Source organism: Enhydra lutris, unplaced genomic scaffold (assembly GCF_002288905.1).
Source record: "Enhydra lutris kenyoni isolate GAN:26980312 unplaced genomic scaffold, ASM228890v2 scaffoldscaffold14, whole genome shotgun sequence".
NCBI classification, from domain to species: Eukaryota; Metazoa; Chordata; class Mammalia; order Carnivora; family Mustelidae; genus Enhydra; species Enhydra lutris.
The window spans coordinates 21783530-21807727 of NW_019154098.1; the positions used below are offsets into that span (position 1 = coordinate 21783530).

At 46.3% G+C, this 24198-nt stretch overlaps 1 protein-coding gene across 1 annotated transcript in view; it reads left to right on the forward strand.

The window, feature by feature from the left end:
• The first annotated feature begins 3810 nt into the window (after nucleotides 1–3810).
• Nucleotides 3811–24198, forward strand: part of LOC111146555 (exostosin-1) — a 327562-nt gene continuing 307174 nt past the window's right edge. The window contains exon 1 of the mRNA XM_022502143.1: nucleotides 3811–5422. Within this exon, the coding sequence (XP_022357851.1) occupies nucleotides 4461–5422 (962 nt within the window). The 5' untranslated portion in view covers nucleotides 3811–4460. The remainder of the gene's footprint in view (nucleotides 5423–24198) is intronic.

Below are 24198 nucleotides of genomic sequence, written 5' to 3' on the forward strand. Positions count from 1 at the left end.
ATGACAGATATTAAAGTTACTCTTGATTTTACCAAGAAGAATCCAAAGCTTAGGGAAGTGTAGGGACTCGTTCAAGGTTATAGAGAAAGTGTCAGAGCCAAGATGAGAATCCACATCTCCTGGATTTCTTGGGTGCTATGCTATTTTCAGGTCTTTAGTTGGCTGTGGGGAAAGAATTATTCCTGGAAAAGGAGATTAAGCAAGACTTGAGCACTGGGATAACTTTGGGGTGTGTGTGTGTGTTTGTGTGTGCATGTGTGTGTGTATGCATGCACATATGCACGTGTGTGTGTTATAATAGAACATTAGCCTCGAACATTCTCTATGTGTTCTATAGACAATGAGATCAAATTAATTAAATAGTTCAACACATACTTATTTAGCGATGGGCACTGTTGTGGGTGCTGGGGATATAGCAGATATCAAAAAGACCACATCCTTGACTCATGGAGCTCATATACAGCAGATAAGTGATAAATTAGTAATCAATATATAGTAGGGTGGATGTTGATTACTGTTAAGGAAAAAAATAATAAAGCAGGGTGAGGGGGTGGGAAAAAGGGGGAGGGATTGCTATTTTATTTAGGTAGGTCAAAGGTGGCCTCAACGGTAATGTGGCATTTGAAAAGATACTTAAAAGAAGTGAGGGAGTGCTAGTCATGTGGATACTGAGGGCACACTGGGAGAGATGAGGATGTGCAAAGTTCCTGAGGCAGCAACATGTTTGTACACATGAGAAACAGCAAGGAAACCAACCTGCCTGAGGGAGAAAGAGTAGATTGGGATGGAGGGAGAGTTTTTGGCAGGATATGAGGTGAGAGGCATCTGGAAAGGAGAAGGAAGACAGCGAAGATCCTGAAGGATCTTACAGGTCACTGTGAGGGCTTTGGTTCTTACTCTAAGAGAGACAGGGATGCTTTAAGGACTTTGACCAGAGGCCTTATACGATCTGATATACAATCTTGGAGGATTTCTGATGATTTGATTGGCCCTCTGTTAAGATATTCCTGGTTAGTAATATTTCTACCTTGAGCAAGAGACTCGGTCCTGCCATGGGGCTTGGTGGTGGGGTGCAGTTTCTTTTCAGTCATGCTCAAGTGCTGTGGTGAAGTCAAATTTTAGTAATTCGTTCATTGTTCTGATCAGTGGTTGAGCTCCACCTAAGTGCTGGGAGCCACCTCGGGCTTTGGGTGTTCAAGAGTGAGATAGGGGCCCTGCTCTCAGGGAGCTTCTCCCACAGTGAAGAAATACGGACAGTGAACAAGTGAACCAGTAAAAGATTTGAGCTAGTGAAAAGGGCTACAAAGAAAACAGAACAGAGGGAGGTGAAATGATGATGCCATTGTAAGGGCTACTTTAGATTTCAGTATGATTTTGAAGTGCAGAACTTAGGCAAAAAAAAAAAAAAATGTTACACATGTGAAACAATTTACAGTTTATAAATTCAAAGGTGGCCAAAAAAAAAAAAAAAAGTGTGAGTTATTCTGACTTTTTAAATGAGAAGCTGAGGTTCCATGAGATTAGGCCACATGCCCAAGGCCCTAGTAAATGGCACATTTGGGATCTGAGTCCAAGTGTTCTCTAATTTTCAGTACCAAAACATTTCTCACAGTGTGCACCACTATGAAACAGACAGTAGGGCCAGGTAACCCTGGGACATGGGATGAGGGAATGAATGAGCCGTGGTTACGCAAGACAAGAAGCATGTGCCAAAGCCGGAAGAGAATGCGAAAGAGTAAGGACGGTAGCTGGCTCCCCCTAAGGTCACATAGGACCACGGATAGGATGTAGAGGGGCTGACATCCCCACATGTCCACTTCCCCTAGAACCCAGATAATGTGCACCCTGATCTCAGCAGAAGGATCCCTGCCTTGGATGGCTGCTTTCAGCGACCCCAGGCTGGGGAGAGCCCAGGGTCCCGTGAGGCTTCAGTCACTGCATTCATCTGCATCATTGTCACTGTATGTGGGAAACGACTGAAACCTCATTTCTGTCCCAGGCCTCTCCAAATCGTGCAGGGGGTACAAATCAAACCTGGAAAAGCTACCTCATCTTTGGCCGTTCAGAAATAGGGAGAGGCTTCAGGAATGTACAGTAATGTCCCACCCATGCCCTTTCCCCCCTTTATTAAAACAAATCTAAAACAACAAATGTCTAAAATTTTCCACTGGATCCTTTCACCCTGCCTTGTTGTAACCATGCCCTTCGTCCACACCCTGCTGGAGTTTTTTTGCAGCCCGAGGGAGGCTGGGAAGTGTCTGTCCCTAGCTCTCAGTCACTCCCATAATAAACAATCACTAAACAGCTTGCTGCCCTAGGCAACTGTTTGTCCAGCTTGGCCAGACCCTGTGGACTTCAGCTAGGGAAAAGAGGGTGGGAGATGTTCTCTGTATAGCAAAATTCAGGCTCTGAGGCCAGGGAGCTTGCCTTTGACCAGAAACCTGGTTTGGGATCTGGCGCATCTTTGTGGGACTGGAGGATACCTTTAGGGAGACTGCGGGTCTTTATCTAAGCAGTCTAATGAAGTTCCCTGGGGGTAGCTGGCGCTTGGGGCTGCAGTGTGGGAAGGCATTTGCAAGAAGGACCAACCATATTGCACTAACTGGAAATAAGGTCATTTCCTGCCTCAAGTTTCCCATCTACAGCTGGGACAGTTGGCAGTTCTACTAGTCATCCATTCCTAAGAGACATCTCCTTAGAAACCACCACCCCACCACCACAAAAAGAGAAGCACCTCACTTTAGGGACTGGGACCAGCTTAACTTAACCTGTTCCTCTCCAGTCATTAGAAAAATCTCTCTTTTTTTCTGTGATTGGATCTCTTGGAAGCTTTCTACAGAATAGACGAAGGGGCTTCAGGGGCGAGGAAAGGTTTGCACACAGATGAGGATTTAGAATAGATGTCTCAGGACAGAGACACGAAGAATTGCAACGATTCCTCTTGATTGTAATATTTCCTTTTTATTTGGGGGAGATTGGGGCGTGTCCTTGGGGGCAGAAAAAACAAAGCTGGGCTTTGTAGGGAACAAGGGACCCGTTTAAACGCTTGATAGGAAATTAAAATACTGATCCTCCGAGGGTCGAGGGTGGGCAGGGAGAGAGGCTGCTTCTGGTCGGCGGTCGCGTTCTATGAAGTCTCTCCTCTCCCACCCCTCGGGCTCGCCACGCCGCTTCATTTCGAACATCTTTCCCCAGGAACTCGCACACTCCCTGCTCGGGGAGGCGGTCCCGGCAGGCAGGCAGGCAGGCAGACAGGCGAGGAGACGGCATTCTCGGGGGCGCCCTGGGAGCGCCAGCCGGTCCCCGCTTCCTCGGCCGCCCGGTGCCCGCGGGCGCCTCTGGGCGGCGCTGGCTCCCGGCACAGCAGCCGCTGGCGGTGCGGCCCAGGCCCGGACCGGGCCCTGGTCTGGCCGAGCTTCCCAGCCTCTGGGCCGTGGGGCTCGCACCCGGCCGCCCCGCGCTCAGGCCGCCCGCAGAGACGCCCCGGGGTCCCCGCGCCCCCGCGCCCCTGCGCCGCGCCGGAGCCTCGGCCGGCGGCCGGGGGGTTATGAATGGGCGCAGCGGAAGCACCGCCCCCCCCGGACGTGACGCTCGGCCAATGGCAGCGCGGGCTGCGTGGATGGATGAGGTCAGCGCTGTCGTGTCGGGAATGGAATGTGTAAGTGTAACATTCAGAACCGGGTAACATTCGGCGACCGAACGCGGCGGTCGGCGGCGATCGCGCGGGGGCCTGCGAAGCGCCGCTCGGGGCCGGCACTGCCCGCGGGGAGGACGCGCCGCCGCCGTCGCCCAGCGCCGCCGCCGCCGCCTCCAGCCGGGCCGCCGCGCGTCCCGGGGGCCGGCCCCGCGAGCGCAGGAGTAAACACCGCCGGAGTCTTGGAGCCGCTGCAGAAGGGAATAAAGAGAGATGCAGGGATTTGTGAGGTTACGGCGCCCCAGCTGCAAGATGCACTAGCCGGCTGAACCCGGGGATCGGCGGCTGACTTGTTGGAACCGGAGTGCTCTGCACGGGAGTGTGGATGAGTTGAAGTTGCTTTCCCGGGGCTCGTTTTCCACGCTGCCGAGAGGAATCCGAGAGGCAAGGAAATCACTTCGCCTTGCCATTGATTGGGCATCGGGAGCTTTTTTTTTCTCCCCTCTCTTTCTTTTCCTCCGTCTTGTTGCATGCAAGAAAATTACAGTCCGCTGCTCGCCCGCCCTGGGTGAGAAATATTCAGCCCCGCTTTCTCCCGTCCATTGTGCAAGCCAAAGATGAAAGACCGAAGGGGAGAAAGTTAAAGAAATCGCCCACATGCGCTGGATCAGTCCACGGCTTGGGGAAAGGCATCCAGAGAAGGTGGGAGCGGAGAGTTTGAAGTCTTTACAGGCGGGAAGATGGCGGACTGGAGCTGAAAGTGTTGATTGGGAAACTTGGGTGATCCTCGTGTTTATTTACAACCCTCTTGACCCAGGCAGGACACATGCAGGCCAAAAAACGCTATTTCATCCTGCTCTCAGCTGGCTCTTGTCTCGCCCTTTTGTTTTATTTCGGAGGCTTGCAGTTTAGGGCATCAAGGAGCCACAGCCGGAGAGAAGAGCACAGCGGTCGGAATGGCTTGCACCACCCGAGTCCGGATCGTTTCTGGCCCCGCTTCCCGGACGCTCTGCGCCCCTTCGTTCCTTGGGATCAATTGGAAAACGAGGATTCCAGCGTGCACATATCCCCCCGGCAGAAGCGAGACGCCAACTCGAGCATCTACAAAGGCAAGAAGTGCCGCATGGAGTCCTGCTTCGATTTCACCCTTTGCAAGAAAAACGGCTTCAAAGTCTACGTGTACCCGCAGCAGAAAGGGGAGAAAATCGCCGAAAGTTACCAAAACATTCTAGCGGCCATCGAGGGCTCCAGGTTCTACACATCGGACCCCAGCCAGGCGTGCCTCTTTGTCCTGAGTCTGGATACTTTAGACAGAGACCAGTTGTCACCTCAGTACGTGCACAATTTGAGATCCAAAGTGCAGAGTCTCCACTTGTGGAACAATGGTAGGAATCATTTAATTTTTAATTTATATTCCGGCACTTGGCCTGACTACACCGAGGACGTGGGGTTTGACATCGGCCAGGCGATGTTGGCCAAGGCCAGCATCAGTACTGAAAACTTCCGACCCAACTTTGATGTTTCCATTCCCCTCTTTTCTAAGGATCATCCCAGGACAGGAGGGGAGAGGGGGTTTTTGAAGTTTAACACCATCCCTCCTCTCAGGAAGTATATGCTGGTATTCAAGGGGAAGAGGTACCTGACAGGGATAGGGTCAGACACCAGGAATGCCTTATATCACGTCCATAACGGAGAGGACGTGGTGCTCCTCACCACCTGCAAGCATGGCAAAGACTGGCAAAAGCACAAGGATTCTCGCTGTGACAGAGACAACACCGAGTATGAGAAGTAAGTGGCTTGGCTGTCAGGCCTGCGCCGGTCCGCCCTGGGCCCTGCCCACCTTAGCTAGGTGTGCGGTGGGGGAATGGGGTGGGGCAGAGGGGCCCTCTGGCCTCTTCACTCCGCTTCCCAGCCTGGGACTGAGCAGCCTGCTTCAGGCCTGTGGCTAGGAGCGGGGGACCGAGAGTTCGAGCTCTTCGGGCAAACCCCGGAGCACTGTCCTGGGCCAAGTAGGCGACCGTGCCTCCCTCTTGCTTGGAAACCCTTAAGGGCTGTGTATCTTCTGTGAAAGGTGTGGGTTTGAGCCGAGTTCGGAAACGGTGCTTCACCAGTGGGCGCGGGAGGGTGTGCAAGGAGGTCTAGGGGCCCTGAAGGGTCTCTGAATCCACCCACGGTCTGGAGACCTTCCCCCCCACCCCAGATCTGTAATTTATTTGCTTTTCTCAGGAGCAGGGGGACTGCTTTCCCGGGAATTTCCCAGCCTCCAGTTGTCAGATTTCCGTACACCTTAAATTTACGTTAGCGGTGGAAGTGTTTTAATGTAAGGTACTAAACTTTCTGTGCCTGTCTTCTCCCTACCTTCCATGGCATTGACTTTTGCAAAGGGAGACCTTAAGCTGATCCTGGCCTGTGATCTTTCATTCGTTCGTTCGTTCGTTCGTTCATTCATTCATTCATGTATATGTGTTTGTATGTTTGTATCCTGTGTCCTACATTCATTCATTCATTCATTCATTCATTCATGTATATGTGTTTGTATGTTTGTATCCTGTGTCCTACCTAGGGAGAAGCTGTTTTTAAAATCTGGGCCTCAGCCGGGCTTGCTGTAAACTCCAGTTGCTAATTTAGATTTCCCTTTCCCTTTTGTCTTTATTATTTGCATGTCAATCGGAGACTGTTACTCTTTGAATGGGCACGAGATGCCTCCTTACCCTCTGTACTGAGGCTAGTTTTGTCCAGTTGCTAAGTAACTGAGTTGGATACTTTGTAGCCTTTCTTTCTCTTCCTTTTCCTTCCAGTGGCAGAAACTGACACATGGGATTTGGGGTCAAAGCTAGTTTCTACAAATCTGCTTTAACCTGAGTTTGGCGGGTCTGCTTCCGAGTAGATGGGGTCAGAGCCCCAGACTCTCATTTATATCTGGCTGTGAAAGAGTTAGTGAGCTCCTACAGTGCATTTCCACGTTACGCCAGTTAAAAACCAGAGCAGCCTTGTGCTACCCAGGGAAGGAAGGGGGAACCTCTCAGCTGAGTACAAGAGGAACTGGCAGAGGTTGGCAGATTTTGCAATTGATTCATGAAATGCAGAATAGGGGAAACGCTTCGCAGACCTGATTGGCACAGGAAGGACTGTAGTGGGAAGGCAACCCTGAAAATGAAAGGTTTGATTGTTGTCTGTGGATTTCCTCAGACACTCAGGCCTCTGTAGGAGTGATTGGAAGGGAAATTAAAGTCCTCCTATACGGGATCATAGACACCAAAGGAGAAAGTATCAAACACTTGGATTCCCCAACCCCCAACACCTCTTGGCCTTCCAAGCATAAGAAAACCCGAGGCTAGGGTCAATTATGAATTCAGATTTTACTCTTCTTCGTGGGAGGGGCAGTTATGTGTGAATGTTGAGTGCAGTTGCGGTGGATTAAAATTTTCTCACAAGAGAAACAAACTATGGTTAGTAATAAACTGCTTTGTTTACACGACATTTACATTGACCTATTCCTGTGGGTGCTTGTAAGAAAAAAAAAATGCTTATAGCCTTTCAGGAATTCCTTTGTCTGGCTTGTGCTGGAGTAACTCGAGACTAAGTCTCACCTTTTGGTGTCTTCTAAAGCAGCCTCACCGAATTTTGTGGAAGGATCGCTGTGGTCCTCATTCTTCTGAAGGAACTGGAGCTGAGTTCTCAGTGTAGGAAATCTGAAGGATACTTTTATTTGGGAAACACCCTTGATCCCATAAAACGATCATCTTTTTTTACCCTCTTATTCCCCCCAAATAAATATTTAATCTCTACATTCCCTGCTGAAGCTTTTTCTAGAGCTTGGCAATGAAGGAAGGAGGAGCTGGTTTTGTAGAACCTCTAATTTTTGCCAATTAAATCTAACTAATTTTTGGCCTCTTTGGGATTGGGCTAGGAAATCTGACACCCACGCTCTTGTTTTGGGTTTAAAGACCACAAGGGGTCAGGCCCTTAGGATTGGGGCTCATTGGAAAAGTGGTCTTTACTTAGCAAAGCAAGTTTGGTCTTTTCTCCCGAGCAGGGATTTCTTCAGCAGAGTCAATTCTGGGTGGTTTTTCATGTTTCCCTTTCGCACGCTTTCCAGCTCTAACCTTGTTCACTGGGTTGGGATGGTGCTGTAGGACGTTCACGTTCATTAGCCTGGTCTACCTGAAGTTTTAACTCATTCCTCTCATTGGGTTATCAGAACCTGTGATCATTGAGAAACAGTGCTTGCAAACATGATTGTCTTTTACTTTTGACTTTGAAGCCCATGAAGATGAAGACTGAGCCTGGAAACAGAGCGGCAAAGCTCACGCATCGTGAGCAATGGCGTGCTTTGCTTGGAACCCACAGCAACCCCTTTCCACCCCGTTTGTTGTGTTCTGGAAGTGAGTCTTGCATATATGTGCGATGCAGAACTCCACAGTCTGGCGCTCCTCTCTCTTCCCGGTCTTTGAGAAGGACGTGATAGTGATGTTAGCTCTGTGCAAGTCAGGGAAGTCTGACTTCTCATACTTGACTTTTGATTTGTTACCTTGGACGTTAGTTATCCTTTTGTGGAATGAGTTTTCGAGTCCTTCAGGGACGCTCTATGCATCCATTTGGCAATGGCTTGTAAAAACACCATCAGTTTCCATCCGCTTCTCTTCATGAGCAGGTACCTCTGAAAAGTCTTCAGTGTAATTTGCTGTGACTGGCAGCCCACAGTATAAGTTCGCTTTGGACTTACGAGGTCTGATAATTAGAGTGGAGATTTGTGGTATCGTGGCCTAGTTAGGGTCCTACAGAATATACACAGGTGTACCAACTGAAAAAAACTAGTTGCCCTTCGTGAAATTTAGCCTTATGTGATGATGAAGATGTCGTGCTAAGTGGTTGAGGACTTCCATCTCACATGCACTTTCTTGGAAATCGGACATTTTTTACTGGAAGTATAAGAGTGGCACGGAATGAGGGGAAATACTTCTCTCTTGTAATAGCAACAGTTTTGAGCCAGACCTCCGGGATTATATTAAAACATCCATTTTCATGACACCCATAATTAATTTTCATCAGTTGCATATATATATTATATATATATATGTGTGTGTGTGTATATATATATATATATATATATATATATATAATATTTTAAGATTTTATTTATTTATTTGACAGAGATCACAAGTAGGCAGAGAGAGAGGGGGAAGCAGGCTCCCTGCTGAGCAGAGAGCCCAACATGGGGCTTGATCCCAGGACCCTGGGATCATGACCTGAGCCAAAGGCAGAGGCTTTAACCCACTGAGCCACCCAGGCACCCCATCAGTTGCATATATTAACAGATGTAGGTGCTGGTGGCTAAGATAAGTCGCTGCAGTGATTATATGATTTGGAATGAGGCTTTTTAGAGCAATACTGTTTTTTCACTCCTTTGAGTTTCCTAGGCGTCCTTACAGGAACTACTCTGGTTTTTTTTTTGGCATGAACTTCATAGTTCAAATCCCTTCAAGGGGCATTATTGCGAAGCTTCAAATTTGGCTTTCTGAAATAGAAGAAAGAGAAGGAAATGAGAGGTGGCTTCTATCTTTGACCCCTCCAAGGAGAGCAGTGGTGAATAATTTAAGCAACTCTTCTGGGAACAGGCAGGATTTTATGCAGGCCTTTTTGATATCTTTTCCCATGTTTGCTGAAGCTCTACCTTACAATCTTGGTATTTTTAAGGGTCCTGAAGCTAAGTGATTGATCATTCAGCTTCCAGGATCCTCATTTTACAGGTGTGAAAACAGAGGGATAGAATGTTTGCGGGACTTGCATTAAGGTTAAAAAACTGATTGGTAGTAAGGGTGGGTAGCCCTGGGATGCAGGCCGTCCGAATTTTCCGCATTGACATATAGCAGTTCATCGTCAATTACAGATACACTTGAAAGCTCTCCGCCAGCTAGGAGATCCTTTCTATAGCTGATTCTTGGGGGGGGGGGGGGATTTCTCTTGGAATCCTTTGGGGAGATGAGGAAGACCTTGGACAAACTTTGAAAGTAAAAACAAACAAAAATGACATTGATGCACCATTCGTCCTAGAATTTCAGGCGTTGATACACAGCCCCATCCTCAGACTTTCAAATTCTTGCTCTCGGGCCAACCTTCTGCTTTTCATTGCTGACCACGGTGTTGGTCCCTGGAGCTGTTTGACCTGTAGTCCAGGAAGGAGGTTTTTGGACCTTTCAGTTTGGCCCTAAGGGATTTAGGGAATAGACTGTGAATTAAGCGAATGATAAGGTGAATACAGGTGTGTTCATAGAAAAAGAAAATGTGCACAAGTGGGAATTGTAAATGATTATTTATTTATTTCCCATCATCCCAGACTGTATCAGCAGACCCCTCGAGCAAGTTCATGATGCAGCAGTGAACCTTAAAGTGAATGTTTTTCTCCTCTAAAATGAAAGGTGGAAATCGTGCTTCTTAGGTTTTAAATGTAAAATATGAGTGCCTCTCCACGCCCCCCACTCCCCAGTTATATGATAGCACAAAAGCCTTTCTAAAATAAACCATACAAGCACAGTTTAAAAATAAAGATAGGGAACATTATGCAGAATTGTGAAATTGGCAAGTGTGTCTTGCACCCGTGTTCTGGTTCTCTCTGTCACCCCTTTCTTAACCTCCGTCTGAACTTGCTTTCTGGAGAGGACTTGGGAGCCTCATTTACAAGGAATCCCCTCAATAAAGGGAGGGGTGCTGGGTGCTACCTCTGGGGACATTTACCTGTTGGTTGAGTCCAGTTCAACAAACGACTTGGTTTAGAGTAGAATCTGACCTAAACTAGGTCATACAGTGAAAGGCTTGCTAATAACGACTGGACAGGCCCTGCCAAGGGGAGGCCACGTTGGTCCCCCTGACTGTGCCAGCAGGTCTAGGTGGCACACACTTGGCAGAGGGGAAGCTGTCACATCCTTGGTGGCGATTGTTGTCTTTGTCTGAAGGTCTATAACTCTGCCTCCCCAGGATGCTGCCAGAAAATGACCTTGAGTATACTAATACCACACCAAAGGTTGCCCTTGGCTATCCTGCCTGCCAGGCCATTTTACAGGCGTGGGCACTGAGACCAACTCCGGGGAGGTGGTATGTGTCAGGCGACACAGCTTTGGAAGCAGCTGAACTGAGGCTACAAGCTGAGCTTTTCCCTCCCGGTTCCCGTGTTCTCACGGAGGCCTGCCGCCCTCAGAGTGAACCAGGTCAGGCTTAGTGGTCACTGGCTTCCCCGGTCTCCTGAGCATGTTCTTTGTTGAAACGCGAACAGTGGGCTCGTGTTGCCATGAGCTCGATGACTAACTGCTTTTGCTTAGAAACTCTTCCACTTGTGACCAAGTTCATTTACGGAACAGGGACGCCCTCAAAACTGGGGGGTCTGTTGCGTGCCTGGGATTTGAATTTACCTTTATTAGCTCATCTCAGCCTTTCAACAACAGGGTGAGGTGGGATAAATCCTCTTTTTCCAGGTTACAGTGCAGGCCTGGAGAGGGTAAAGGAACGTATCTGCTGAGTAAATCGAGGCGTTCTAACTGGGGGCCTTGGGTTCCCGAGTTTGTTCTTTTTCCCTCTACAAAGTGTTACCACCTTAAAGAATTGAATGGAATTTCTACCTGTTCCCATGTTATTTATTGGTGACTTTGGTGTGTTTCAGGTGTTTGTGTATCATCTTTATTTTTCCCACTGCTTTTTATTATTTTATTTTATTTTTAAAAAGATTTTATTTATGTATTTGACAGAGATAGAGAGAAGGAATACAAACAGGGGGAGTGGGAGAGGAAGAGGGAGAAGCAGGCTTCCTGCTGAGCAGGGAGCCCGATGTGGGGCTCAATCCCAGGACCCTGGGATCATGACCTGAGCCGAAGGCAGATGCTTAATGACTGAGCCACCCAGGCGACCCCCCACTGCTTTTTAAATAACATGTTTCTCAAGGAAAAAAATTTGGCTCAGAGATGTGATCAAGGTGGCCTCTAATTTTGACATTGAAGCATTGAATTTAAACTCTTCCCATTATAACTTTGCCTGTGCAGATTCTGATTTTAATTCTCTCCTAGAGCTCCTCTAAGCGAAGTGAGGAAAAGGATTGTGTGTGACCTTTGCCCTCACCCATCATGGGATCCTGCACAGCGTTTGCCCCTCTGGTTGCGAGTGAGCTGTGAGTCGGGACAGGGGTGACTGTTGCCCTAGGTAAACAGGTAAACAGTGTGTTCCGGTAGCAATGGGAGACCCAATGGAAGATTCCATTTCTGACAGAATGGGCTGGGATTCTGGAACACGCCACACCACGGCTCCTAGATGCTCCAGCTCCCTAAGGAAAAACAGTGCTGAGAAAATTATAGAAGTTAGACAGTGCCTTTATGGAAAATTGAGAAAAGAGAGAAGGTACAAATGTTAAAATAATTTTTTTCTCTAATCCCCTTGGTAAGAGCTCCTGTTGTAAGAACTAACCAGTATGATTAACCTTTGGTGTCACTGGCCTGTTAGAGCATACATCTGTGCCTTCGTGATTGTATCTTTCTGTCTCTGTGAATCCAAGTACCTTGCATAGATATGATAATTATCATTTAATTAATAGTAAGTAAATAATGAATTCAACACATTTACCTTAAGAGCCTTATTTGTGTCAGACGCACAGGCATGGGACCTGGGGCTGTAACACTCTTGACCCTCCTTCCCGTTCTAGTCTGTCAGGTTTGAAGTCAGACTTCAAATGTATGTTTGCATGTTGCTTTTTTCTTACCATTACCCAAGAACATTTTCCACTTCTACTAAATAGGGAAATCCTATTAAAATATTAAAACAGGATTAAAAAAGTAAAATATTAAAATAGGATTTCAGTGGCTGCATTTTTTTTTTTTAACAAACCCATAGCTTGTATCATGGTTGATTTAACCATTTATGTTTTCTAAGAGATTTGTTGTTTCTTATTTTTCATTTTTGTTATTATATAAATAAGGTTTTTTGTGTTTTTATTATTATAATTCTTTATCTTTTTTATTATTGTAAGTAATTCTGTGAAGACTCTCCCTTGAGTATTGGGTGTTTGTCTTTGCCCTGAGTTAGGTCGCACCCCAGCCCAGTCTTTCTGAGAGGAGCAGCTATTTCTGGGGTGAGGCTGAGCACCCATTCAGCGAAGTCGCCATCATGAAGTGACTGCTTAGATAAACATTTGTAGGTGTTAATTGGTCCTGCAGGGGGTCTTTGAAGCTCCCACCGCTTCTGTTCCCTTTGAAGTTTTGTTTTTGCCTGAGCCAAAAACCTCCCTGTGTCTCCTCAAGAGTAGGCCCCCTCAGCCTTCTTCCCTGGGACTGCGGAGTCTGCAGGCCTACCCTGTGGAGATGTCGCTCCCTCAGCCAACTCTTCATCAGAGCCCTGGTGCCATTTTCCCTGTGGTGGTTGACTCCATGGCGCCCATGAGGTGAGTTGGGGCAGGTCGCTTGAGCTCTGGGCATCCAGTTCAGGGCTGGACTCTTAAACGTGTGAACGAGGAGCTCTTCTAAGTAGTTCACACACCGAGACCGAAAACCCAGCAACCAGTTCATGCCTCGTTGTGTTCTGGGCTTACTTCGCATCTCATTGCTTTGAGCTGTCAGGCCCTGTGTGGGGATACACGTCCCTGTTTTGTGTCCCCTCTAGTCTTCTTGGAAAACCTCTAGAAGACAGCCTGGGACACCGGGCCAAGGAAGGAAGTGACCCCCACAGTCCTGGACGAGGTGCTTAACCTCCGCCTCAGTTTCCACATCTGCAAGTGGAGATCCCGACCCTCGCCTCACGGGGTCGTGAAGGGGCTGCACTGAGGTGGCCTGGATGAGCATTCCTTGTTGATGCCAGTGTGTTCGACAGGGTGGTGGTGGTGTTAAAAACCGTTTCCTGCTTTTTTCTAATCAACCACAGTGGTTTGCCTAGTTTCATAACTTGGCTCTTCTTAACGAGGCCACAGAAGTAACTCTGTTCCTCTCTTCCTTGGTGCCTAATCCCCGGGAAACCGTGGTCAGGCCCTGGAAGCACTTGTGTCCTTGGGCCTTGGAAAGACCTCCAAGGGACCTCCTCAGGCTGGAGCTGGCAGGTGGCCTGGGGCAGGGAGAGGGTGGCCTCCGGGCTAGGCAGGCACTTCCTCCGCGAGCCCTAGTCGGCTGCTCTAACAGCGCAGGCTACCCCGCTTGAAGTGGACTTGTGCACCCTCGCCGAATGAGGGTGACATTGGATGGCCTTGTCATGCGAAGGGAGCTCAGTTCCTCAGTAGCCTCCCTGGGCCCTTTCGGCAGCCCCTTAGGTGGCAAAAAGCAGAAAACTACGCAGGCCACTTTAAGTCACAGGATTTATGTGAGGGGACGTGGCACAGACAGCTGATCTGGAACCACTCCAGCAGGTTTCAGAACTCAGCACAATACCTTTCTTCCTGCTCTGGGCCTTCATACCGCCCTTGGCCGGCACCACTGTCCCTGTGTGTGTCTGCCAGCTACTGCCCAGTCTTCTCTGAAAACTCTTGTCTGGGCCCAGGGAGGAACCCAGCCCAGTAGACTTTACTGGCTGGCCAGCAGTACTCCTTCTGGGGGAAGAGCCATTCCTATGAGACCACATCTTGGGGATGGTGGTGATCTCACCAGTTAAAAGACTGCCCTGCCACACTGCCACTCTTGATTTCATTGGCCATCCTTTTGCAAAGAACAGCCTAAAGTTGTTTCCTGGAACGGGGGACTGTGGTTGGGGGAAGTTGGCCGTGGCAGGCGCTGTTGAAGCCATATCCTGTTGGCATGACGGTGTTGAGCCCGGTTGATGATTATCATTATCATGATAATGATAATAGCAGTAGCAGCTAATACTTCTTAAGAGCGTTCAGTGTGCCTGGTCCTGGGCAGCATCTTCTCCAGGCTTTCTGTCCTCCTAGCAGCAAGGTACGCATTTTAGGGGCGTACCTGAGACATAGGATCTTTGCAAGTGACTTACCTAAGAGCACACAGCTGGGCTAGGAACCGGGCCCGGCCTGGCTGCTGAACCTGCATTTCCCCCCACATCAGGTACCTGATGGTCTCTGCGCAGCTGGACTGGATGTCCCGAAGGCCCCGCACTCACAAGCGATAGTGGGTTGGACCGAGGAGCACTTGGAATTCTCCCTTAGGATTTATTGAATCTTACTGTGAAGGGACAGTTCTTTTTATTTTATTTTTTTAATTTAAATTCAATTAGCCAACACAGAGTACATCACTAGTTTGGGATGCGGCATTCCATGATGTCTCAGTCCCTTAGAACACCTGGTGTTCATTGTGTCCCGTGCTGCACAGGCACGGTTCTCTCCCGTTCGGTGATCTGGTTTCTCAGCCCACAGATTAGCAGCAGGACATGTAGAAAGAGAGGAATTCCTGCAGACAGATCTAGGAAGAAGGGACAGCTGGCGACCTGAAGGAGAGGAAGTAGGCCAGGAAATGATAACATGTTAATGCCCAGAAGAAGTCAAGAAGCATCGCCATTTGTGAGCCGCTGGCCTGGTGCCCGGGAGCCTGTCCTATCGAGGTCCCCCCCCACCCAGTGTGCCTGCCGGCGGAGCCCCACCACTTAGCACCTTGCCTGTCACCTCCCAGAGCTTCTGTAAGTATTTGATGAGCTGCACCACAGTAGGGCAGTGACCGTGAGCCATCATTCACGTACCCTGCCCTTTGTTAGAGAAAGTAGAGGAACAAGGAATGCATTTTATAACTTTTATGACCCTGATGGTTGGAATAAAAATAGTTCGTTGCTCCTAAGAATAAGGTCTCCATTTGAAAACTTGTCTGCTAAGCCCAGCAGGTTCCCCAAGGGCTCTAGAGAATGTGGGGTGTTCCTCTGAGTTAGCACTGGTGTTGGCTGCTAACTCAGATTTCTTGGGTTTCATGACACATATCAGGACTTTAAAGTTACGAGAAACGAAAAGTTTCCTGGTATTGCGGTGTGGGCCTGTGACGCGGGCTCCTCCTGATTGACTAAGACCCAGAATGACTTGGGCCATGGGCTCAGGTGACAGGGTGGCCCTGGGCCAGGGCTGGCCCCGGGGGTGGCACATGGAGGTGGGAGACCGGAGAAAGGAGGTGCCCAGCGGAGGGCAGGGGCATCAAGTCTCTTGCTTCGGGTTCGTCCTGGCAGACACGTTGGAGCATATAACCTTACCTTGCTTTGCCTTTTTCTGCACTCCTGGGGGTGCCCAGGATGGGAACTGATGGGTGGAGGTAGAAAACGGATTTCACGCTTCCTCATACGGTCTAGCACCCTGGCAGATTGGTGGAAGTCATCCACAGCACTGACAAAAACAAAAAACAAAAACAAAAACAAAAAAACACCAGGACCGTGCCCCCAGCCTAGCCGAACTTGCCTTGGAGGCTTCTCAGAGTCCATTCACTTGATAATCAAGATGGGACTGGTCCAGTGCCCCCTGTGTGGCCATCCCCGGCTTCCTGGCCGAGCCCTATTCCTCCTCCTTCTTCTCCCCACATACCCTCTTCTGCTTTTCTTGGAAAGCCATCCCCCTGCTCCATTTTTCTTCTTCCAAAGTTATTTCCTGATGCCTCAGTCTTGGTGTGATTCTCCTGATACTGCGTTCTAATAGAACATGGGATACCTGGCTGCAGCTTTGGTTTCGGATTCAGTTAACTATTTTTCTCTTTCCTTAGTAGATGGTACAGGGGAGGATTCATGTTGGTTTTTCCTTTCCTCGACAAATACCTACTGAGTGTCTACCTTGTGCAGGCACTGGGGAGTCCACAGTGAACAAAACATCCCGGCCCTCTAGATGCTGGCTGTCTCGGGCCACCAGCAATGGCATGTGTTAGAAGGTTCTAGATGCTGCCAACGAATGTAGCACATGGAAAGGCATAAGGCAGTGGATCTCAACCTGGGGAGTTTCTGAAAATGGGGTCTGGGCCCTCCTTGTGGCCAGGTAGACCCTCGAGAGTTGAAGTTCCAGATTTTTGAAAAGCTCACTAGGTGATTTGAGGGCACCGTGAGAGTTGGGGTGAGGGAAGCTTTTGAGTATTAAATATGGAGGGGAAGGAAAGCCTCGTTGGGAAGGTGGCATTGAGTTCAGTGGCCCTTCTGTCTTCACAGCTGAGCAGCATGCCTGACCCAGCCATACCAGGCACTCAGATTTTGTTGGGTACGTGAAAACAATTTCTGTTTATTTGACCGATGGAAATATTGCCACAGCTGACTGTGTATGCAGAGTACGGATTCTCTAGCAGAAACGCTCTGGTGTACCCCATAGGCCTCCACACATGCCCTCCAGGTTCATTGGATCATTTGCTGATTTATCCGGAGTTTCTTTTCATTTTCATTTTCTTTTTATTTTTTTAATTTTTAGAAAAAAATAATATTTTCTTTTAAGTAATCTCTACGCTCTACATAGGGCTCAAACTCATAACCCAGAAATGAAGGGTTGCACACTTGGCTAAATGAGCCAGCCAAGTGTCCCTTTCATTTTCACTTTCTTCCAATAAACTTTTTAACCCCAAGGTAGTTTTTTTCCTTTTCCTTTTCCTTTTTCCTTTCCTTCCCCTTTCCCTTTCTCTCCTTCCCTCCTTTCTTTCTTCCCCTCTTTCCTTTTCTTTCTTTCTTTCTGGTTTCTTTTTACTGTTTTGTTGGATAAGAGCATCAGTGAAACCAAATTAAAATGAACTGAGGGGGTTTGCTACCTAATACGAACCCAAAGAATTTATTGCTATAGGGGAGACCATTATGGTCTTTTTATTATTTAATATTAACAGTCTGTAGATATTGGGACTTTCTGTCCCTCCTTCATTGCAATTTTTCTCCCTAATAGTTGGTCGAATATAACTTTTGGCTTGCATTTTTTTTTTTTTTTTGCTCAGGTTACATCCAGATTTTGTTAACTGCTATTGAAGCATTGCCCCAGAGTATATAATAACATAGTGCTTAATTGAACTATCAGTCTCCTAATGAATTCATACTGAGATTTATCATTTAATTAAAGAGCAAAGGGGGAAAAAAGCAAAGGGAAGGTGTACGATTGTTTCTCCCTCTGGCCTCCATTTCCTGTGTTTAAAATCTCCAGGTTTGTTTGTGTTAGCTTATCTATGGGAGATCACATGCAAGTGCTCAAGGTGTGGTAGGTAACATGGAGGCTGTACTCTATCCCAGTTATTTCTGATAGGTCTTAAAAATTTATTCAGGTTTGGTGGCAGTCATACGGCACTTGATTAAATATGAGTTATGTTTTATGTTTTTTACAAAGCTCGGTGAGGTCATTCTCCAAAATTATTTCTGGGTCTCTCTATGGAAGCCAGTCTGAAAATCTAATCACAGGGAATCTGATAACTGAAATGCTTTGGCTTTACTGAAAGGCAGAGAATACATTTTTCTTGAGAACACCATATCTTATATGCTACATGCTCCCTTAAAATTCACACTGTGTTAAAGAAGCTACCTTTAACCAATACCTTTCACGATAACTGCATTTTTAAGTACGCAGGTACAATACGGCAAACAGGTAAATGTAGGGCAGTCTTTTATTGATCCGAAGAGTGGAAATGTATAATATTTTCTGCATTTAGGTTGTAGAGTTATATTGCATTAAAAAAAACAGCATTTTATCTTAAGATAAAACTGAAGTACCTCGATGTTTAGTATAGTTAAAAAACAGTAGTATTTTCCTGCATTTACTTTAGATTTAGCCAGGTGTAAGAAGTGACCCAAGTGGGATAAAAGAGGCCAAAAGTATTAAATATCAAAAGAAATCCTTTCTTTAAAAAATTGAGATATAATTGACATCTAACAGTGTATTAGTGTTAGGTATATAGCATGATGCTGTATAAGTTTTTTTTCTCGTGATGAGAATTTTTAAGGTATTTCTCAGCAGCTCTCCAGGATACCATACAGTACTATTAACAGTAGTCAACATGCTGTATATTGCATTCTTGGGACTTACTTGCCTTATAACTGGAAGTTTTTACGTTTAGACCCCCTTCGCCCATTTTGCCCATCCCCCACCCCATCTGTGGTTCTCTGTATCTATTTTTTTTTTTAAGATTCCACATGTAAGTGAGATCATACTGTACAGTATTTGTCTTTCTTTACCTCACTTCTTTCACTTAGCATAATGCTGTCAAGGACCTTCATTGTAGTCGGAAATGGCAAGAGTCTCTTCTTTTTTGAAGGCTGCGTAATATTCCGTTGTATAGCTTTACCACATTTTTGTTATCCATTCATGTGTCAGTGGACACTTGGGTTGTTTCCATGGCTTGACTATCGTAAATAAGGCTATCAAACTAAATCTTAAGTTTCTATAAAAATAAGCTAAGAATTGAGCATCCTTAAATCCTAAGTACAAAGTAGATATTCTGTGGGGGAATTGCTGACTGTTTCATCCTCCTTGGGGCTCAGTTTCCCTCATCCGGTTTTCTTATGCAGAGACGTAGGAGCTCATTGCTGATTGTGACTACGGTGCATGTACATTTATGTCTGTACGTTGGCCACATGTTTGTCTGAGGAGACCAGCTTGGTGTTCAGTCATGGTATCAGATGGTTTTGTCTGGAGGGCGAAACAGTAAGATCATGGAAATTACCTTAAAGCTTCAGTGTAACTCTTGCATTGTAGAGATAAGGAAACAGAGATCCAGGGAAGTTGGGCAGTTTGCCCAAGGTCATGTAGTCCGTTGTGACAGAATGAGGAAGGGAACATGCATCTCTTGACTTCCAGCCAAGTGTCACGTGGAGATTATGCATGTGGGCTCTGGAGAGTAGTGGCTTGATTTCCAGTGGTGGGCTCTGCCACTAACTCTGAAAACTTGGGCACCTTTTTTCTCTGCTTCAGTTTTTGCACTGATAAAATGAGAATAGTAATAATTCCTCATAGTGTTGTTCTTATGAGGATTACATGAATAACATTATACATAATTGCTCAGAATGGTGTTTGGTACACAGTAAGCTCTCCATGAGTAACCACCGTTAACCACTGTCATTGATTTGATCCATTAAAACACGTTAGACTGGTATCATTTCAGACTTAGCATATGTGTTTGTCGTTGTTTAAGTGTCATTTCTTTTATTTGACCTGTTTACAGCTCATTGTATCGTAGCATGCCATGTGATACAGTAGCTTGCCAGTCATATAGATGCTCAAAGTGGTTTGGCAGGTGCCCAGAATTCTAGCCACCTGTTGTAACTGTTGCCAACATACAGTGGATTTTCTTTCTTTCTTTTTTTTTTTTTTAAAGATTTTATTTATTTATTTGACAGACAGAGATCACAAGTAGGCAGAGAGGCAGGCAGAGAGAGAGGAGGAAGCAGGTTCCCTGCTGAGCAGAGAGCCCGATGTGGGGCTCGATCCCAGGACCCTGAGATCACGACCTGAGCTGAAGGCAGAGAGAGGCTTTAACCCACTGAGCCACCCAGGTGCCCCCATACAGTGGATTTTCATTTCCGGGAAGGTGTTCAACCAAGAGTCCAAGTCATTAGTATGACTTTGTGTCTTTAAAAAAATTCTTTCTCCTTTTACAGAAGAATTCTGTTTCCCACTAGTTCTGTGAAGCCGAGCAATCACATGGGTCTTCTTGTTCTTGCCTCTTGAAAATGCATTAAAACAGTGACAGATGTGCCAGTGGGATCACCTGAAATGACTTTCAGGTGATTGTCAATGCGAGATAGAGAAGATAAAACTAGTTTTTCTTCTCCAGCAATTCAAGTAGCCTGCGGAGTGATCCCATCATGATGGGGGTACTTAACAAGTCAGGAAGCAATAGCAATGATTAACTTTCTACTTGGCTGTTAACAGTTGATGACTTTTCCTTTAGGATGGCATTACCAGCAGCAGCAAGGCCTGTCCTTGATGATAAACTTCTAAAGGCACTCTGGGTAAACATTAGGGAGGAAACCGTAGCGGGTGTTTTGAAGGTCTGGGAGGGTTCAGACACAGTGTAACTTACATGTTCATCCTTTCTCTCAGGGGACACAGCTGCCGTTGATAGACAAACACATCGTAAGAGCTTTTCCATAGTATCATTTTTGCCACCAAATCCAGATGTGATCTGATTCCTACTGGATTCCACACGGTAGCTGTGATTAGGATACACCGTGGGTGATATCCAGTCCCTTGGAACATATCATATCAAAACAAACGAACACATGTGTTAGAATGGTATTATACCCTTGTCGAAAATCATAGAATCACATAGAGAGTTCTCTAATAGCAGCTTTTGCAGAAGAGACTCTGGTGAATGGCTCACTAAGTGTGAGTAAAGCAAGGCCTTCCGCCCTCACCCCAAATTTGATATTGCTTAGTCTGACAAAGAGCAGGCATATATTTTGTGCACAGTGGTGACCGTAGGCCTATATTTGTATATGGAATAAATATTCAAAATCCAGATTTTTTTTTCTTAGAAACATTCCTTAGTCAGGTGTTGGATATGGTTTTCTGCTAAGAATCACGGTGCTGTTTTTAAAAACACTACTTCTTTCATGCCCCTTTTCTTGTCCCAGTGTCTTCTTATCTCCTCTTCACAAAATAAAAACCGCCTTTCGCCCAGGAAGCTGACTTGTAGATTCAGATAGCAGAGAGATAAAAAAAAAAAATAACCGTATTGTATTTCCAATTAACTCTTTTAATTAGATGAGGTGAATTAATTGGATTTTTTTTTTTTGACATGTCTCTGAAAGTCTAAAATACTGGCTTTTGGATTTCCCAGGTAGGGTGGCTTGGATGCTTTGTCACTTGGCTCTTACTCGGGATTGGTGTAAGACCTGTCATTTGAAGGCTGTCATTTGAGTCCCCCGTGGGGGTATAAAAATGGTCTAGTGATTTTTCGGGTAGCAGAGCGTCAATCAGCGGGCTCTTTGGCCTGCCCTTCCTTCAGCCCGGGGCTTTCTCTGGTTATCAGCAACCTCATCAGCAGAAGGCTCCATTAAGCATTTCTCTGTCCACATGGGGCAGGTGAGATGATCATCTAAGGGACTCTCTGAAGTTCTTCTCCCCCCATTCCCATTCTTTCGCCCTATATAATTTTAGCGGTCTGGGCACGCAGGCTTTGAGGGTCCTCCTTCTGTCCTGTCCTGACACGGCCTGGAGAAAAGTCTAGAATTTAGACTCGGGCAGTTTTCAACCTTAGGTCATTCTCCCTTGCCTTATAACTACCTCGTTTTTATCTCTCTACTTTTCTATACCTTATGGGGCAAAGCTGGCATATTCTCCTCCGTCCCCTAAAGTTCACCCCCCATAGCAGCTGTTTGCTTGACAGTGCCTAGTAAATGTCACCGTATTTGATTAACTTGTCATCCTCCTTTCTTGAAGTCTAGAAATTACTGAACCAAAACGGATGGAGGAAAGGCTATGGTATATTCTGGAATTCTTCATCTTCATTGAACGCTTCTTTTAGCATATGTCTTTTTCAAACACAGATCAAGAGGGCCAGACCCCTCCCCCTCCCCACCCTCATGCCAAACAAAAAATTGGGATCAAAGTATACAGCATCTCCTTCATGGTGGAAAAATGCAGCTGGTAGGCTCTTTCTCTCTACCATGTGCCTCTAAATAGCTTTAATCACAAAGCTGTTGGGGTATTTCATACTTTATATTCTACTTTGAATCAAATTGGCAAGTCCGCTGTAAGTTGTAAGTTGGTGGTGGTCAGATACAAATCAGGTAGGTCATCGTCCCGAATGTCAGTCGGCTCCTGGAGAACGAAGACGGTGTGTATTTCTTTTTAATTTGTTTCCCTGGCATCAGCACAGTTCCGAGCCCGTAGTAGATCTTCAAGAAATACTTGTTGATTGAGTGTCTTTTGGTTATGGTGGCCTGTTAGTGCAGACTAACTGAAAGACTTCTGGAACTGAATTCCTTGAATTCTTTAATTTTGTTGGGAATCAACAAACCAAAGGGGATGTTGATTTTTAGGAAAAAATGTTTAGATGAATTTGTCCTTTCTGTCCCCCACCTTGAGGTTCCACCTAGTAGGAGTGAAATTAGAGACTTACCAACATCAGGTGATGACTTGCAGCTTTGAAATAACTGGTGTCTTTGATGGTCATTTTAGCTGTGAGTAGGTTCCTGATTAGAATTCTGTAATATCCCTGGAAGCCTGCTTTATGGAACTTGAAGTGCCGCACATGGTCTAGGAGAGGCCTCAGTTCTTGGCCAGCTTTCGTTCCTGTTGCTTCGAAGCTCGCTACATTTGGGGGAGCAGATGGAGAGAGTGAAGTCATTGTAGAGAGTCGCGGTGGGTCCGGGCATCTCCACCGGGAAAGGACCTGTGGCACCTGCCATCTTCCACTGCCACTCGCAGGATGGATTTTCCCCCCCATTCTTCCTTTCCCTCAGGGGCTCTCTGGCTGTTACCGGGGAACCAGCAGAGGGATGTTGTGGCTGTCTGAAGGCTCTGCCCCCAGCCGGAGTCACACCACCTACATTGTGCTTCTTCCTTTCGGTTACTTTGATTTTAATAACAAACTCTTCCTCCCTCTCGTGAAGGTTTGTGCTCACAAGCATGCCCAAGCACATGTGTGTACACACACACACACTCACACACTCTTCCTGTCCTGTCTCCCCCTTATCCTTCGTCAGGCCTCCTCCTGCCATTCAAGTCAGGCTGTTCAAGCTTCTAAGAGTTCTCATCTTGGAAACTCAAGTTTATATTTAACTTTGAAGATAGAGCCACCCAAGGGTGACAGCGTAAACCACAATCTGGTGATGTTTTGGGAAAAAAAAAATTTATTTTAGAATTCAGATTGCAGGTTGTAGAAGTAATACTTGAGCAGTGTTGCAAGTTCATGGGTTACGGAAAGTGAAAGTTACCTATAATGTGTCCCCCATTTCCTACCTTTATATACATACATATAATTCTCTTCCTAATTTCTTATCTTACTTACTTAGTTACATAGCAAGCATTCATATCCGTACATACAGATCTCTCACTTTAACAGCTGAAGGTTAGATATAAAAATCATATACAGTTTATTTTTTTCCAGTTAACTGAGAGACCAAAGCCCACTAATAGTAAAGACTTAGTCTCCTGGAGAGAAAGGACTGAAAGCTTTGCCTTAATCAGGACAACTCTGAGATTCAGAAGAGAGTTGGTGGAAGTTGGGGCGTGACCCCTTCAGTAAGCATGATTGGGAAAAGCTTTGTCAATATTCTTTGTGGAAAGTCAGTAGCCCCACACAGTTGCAAGCCATTTCACTTTCCTTCACATAGTGCTTTCAAAGTGTCTGTTTATTGTCTCTCTTGGCACTCGCGCATGCATATCAGGACTGGCCGGACTCTCGAGAGAGCGAGTCTAGCACCAGGGCTGACAGTGGGTCTCCAATTTCAGCAAAAGCCAACAAGAAAACAAAAGCAAAGGGGGAGAATAGTAAAAGAAGGAGACTACATTTTCCTCATTTGGGGACCAAAATGCTAGGTGCTGAATTTTCACTTTCTGATTAGAACTGACAGTTGAACAGATGTGATTTCTTTCTGAGGTTGTGTGTCCATTGCAAGAATGATACAGGTAGGAAGAAGCTGTCAAATTTTAGTTTGTTCTTTTTCTCTGTCTCCCCCCACTATTTTTTTTTTTTTTTTTTTTTTTAAAGCATGGCTATATTAATCAGATA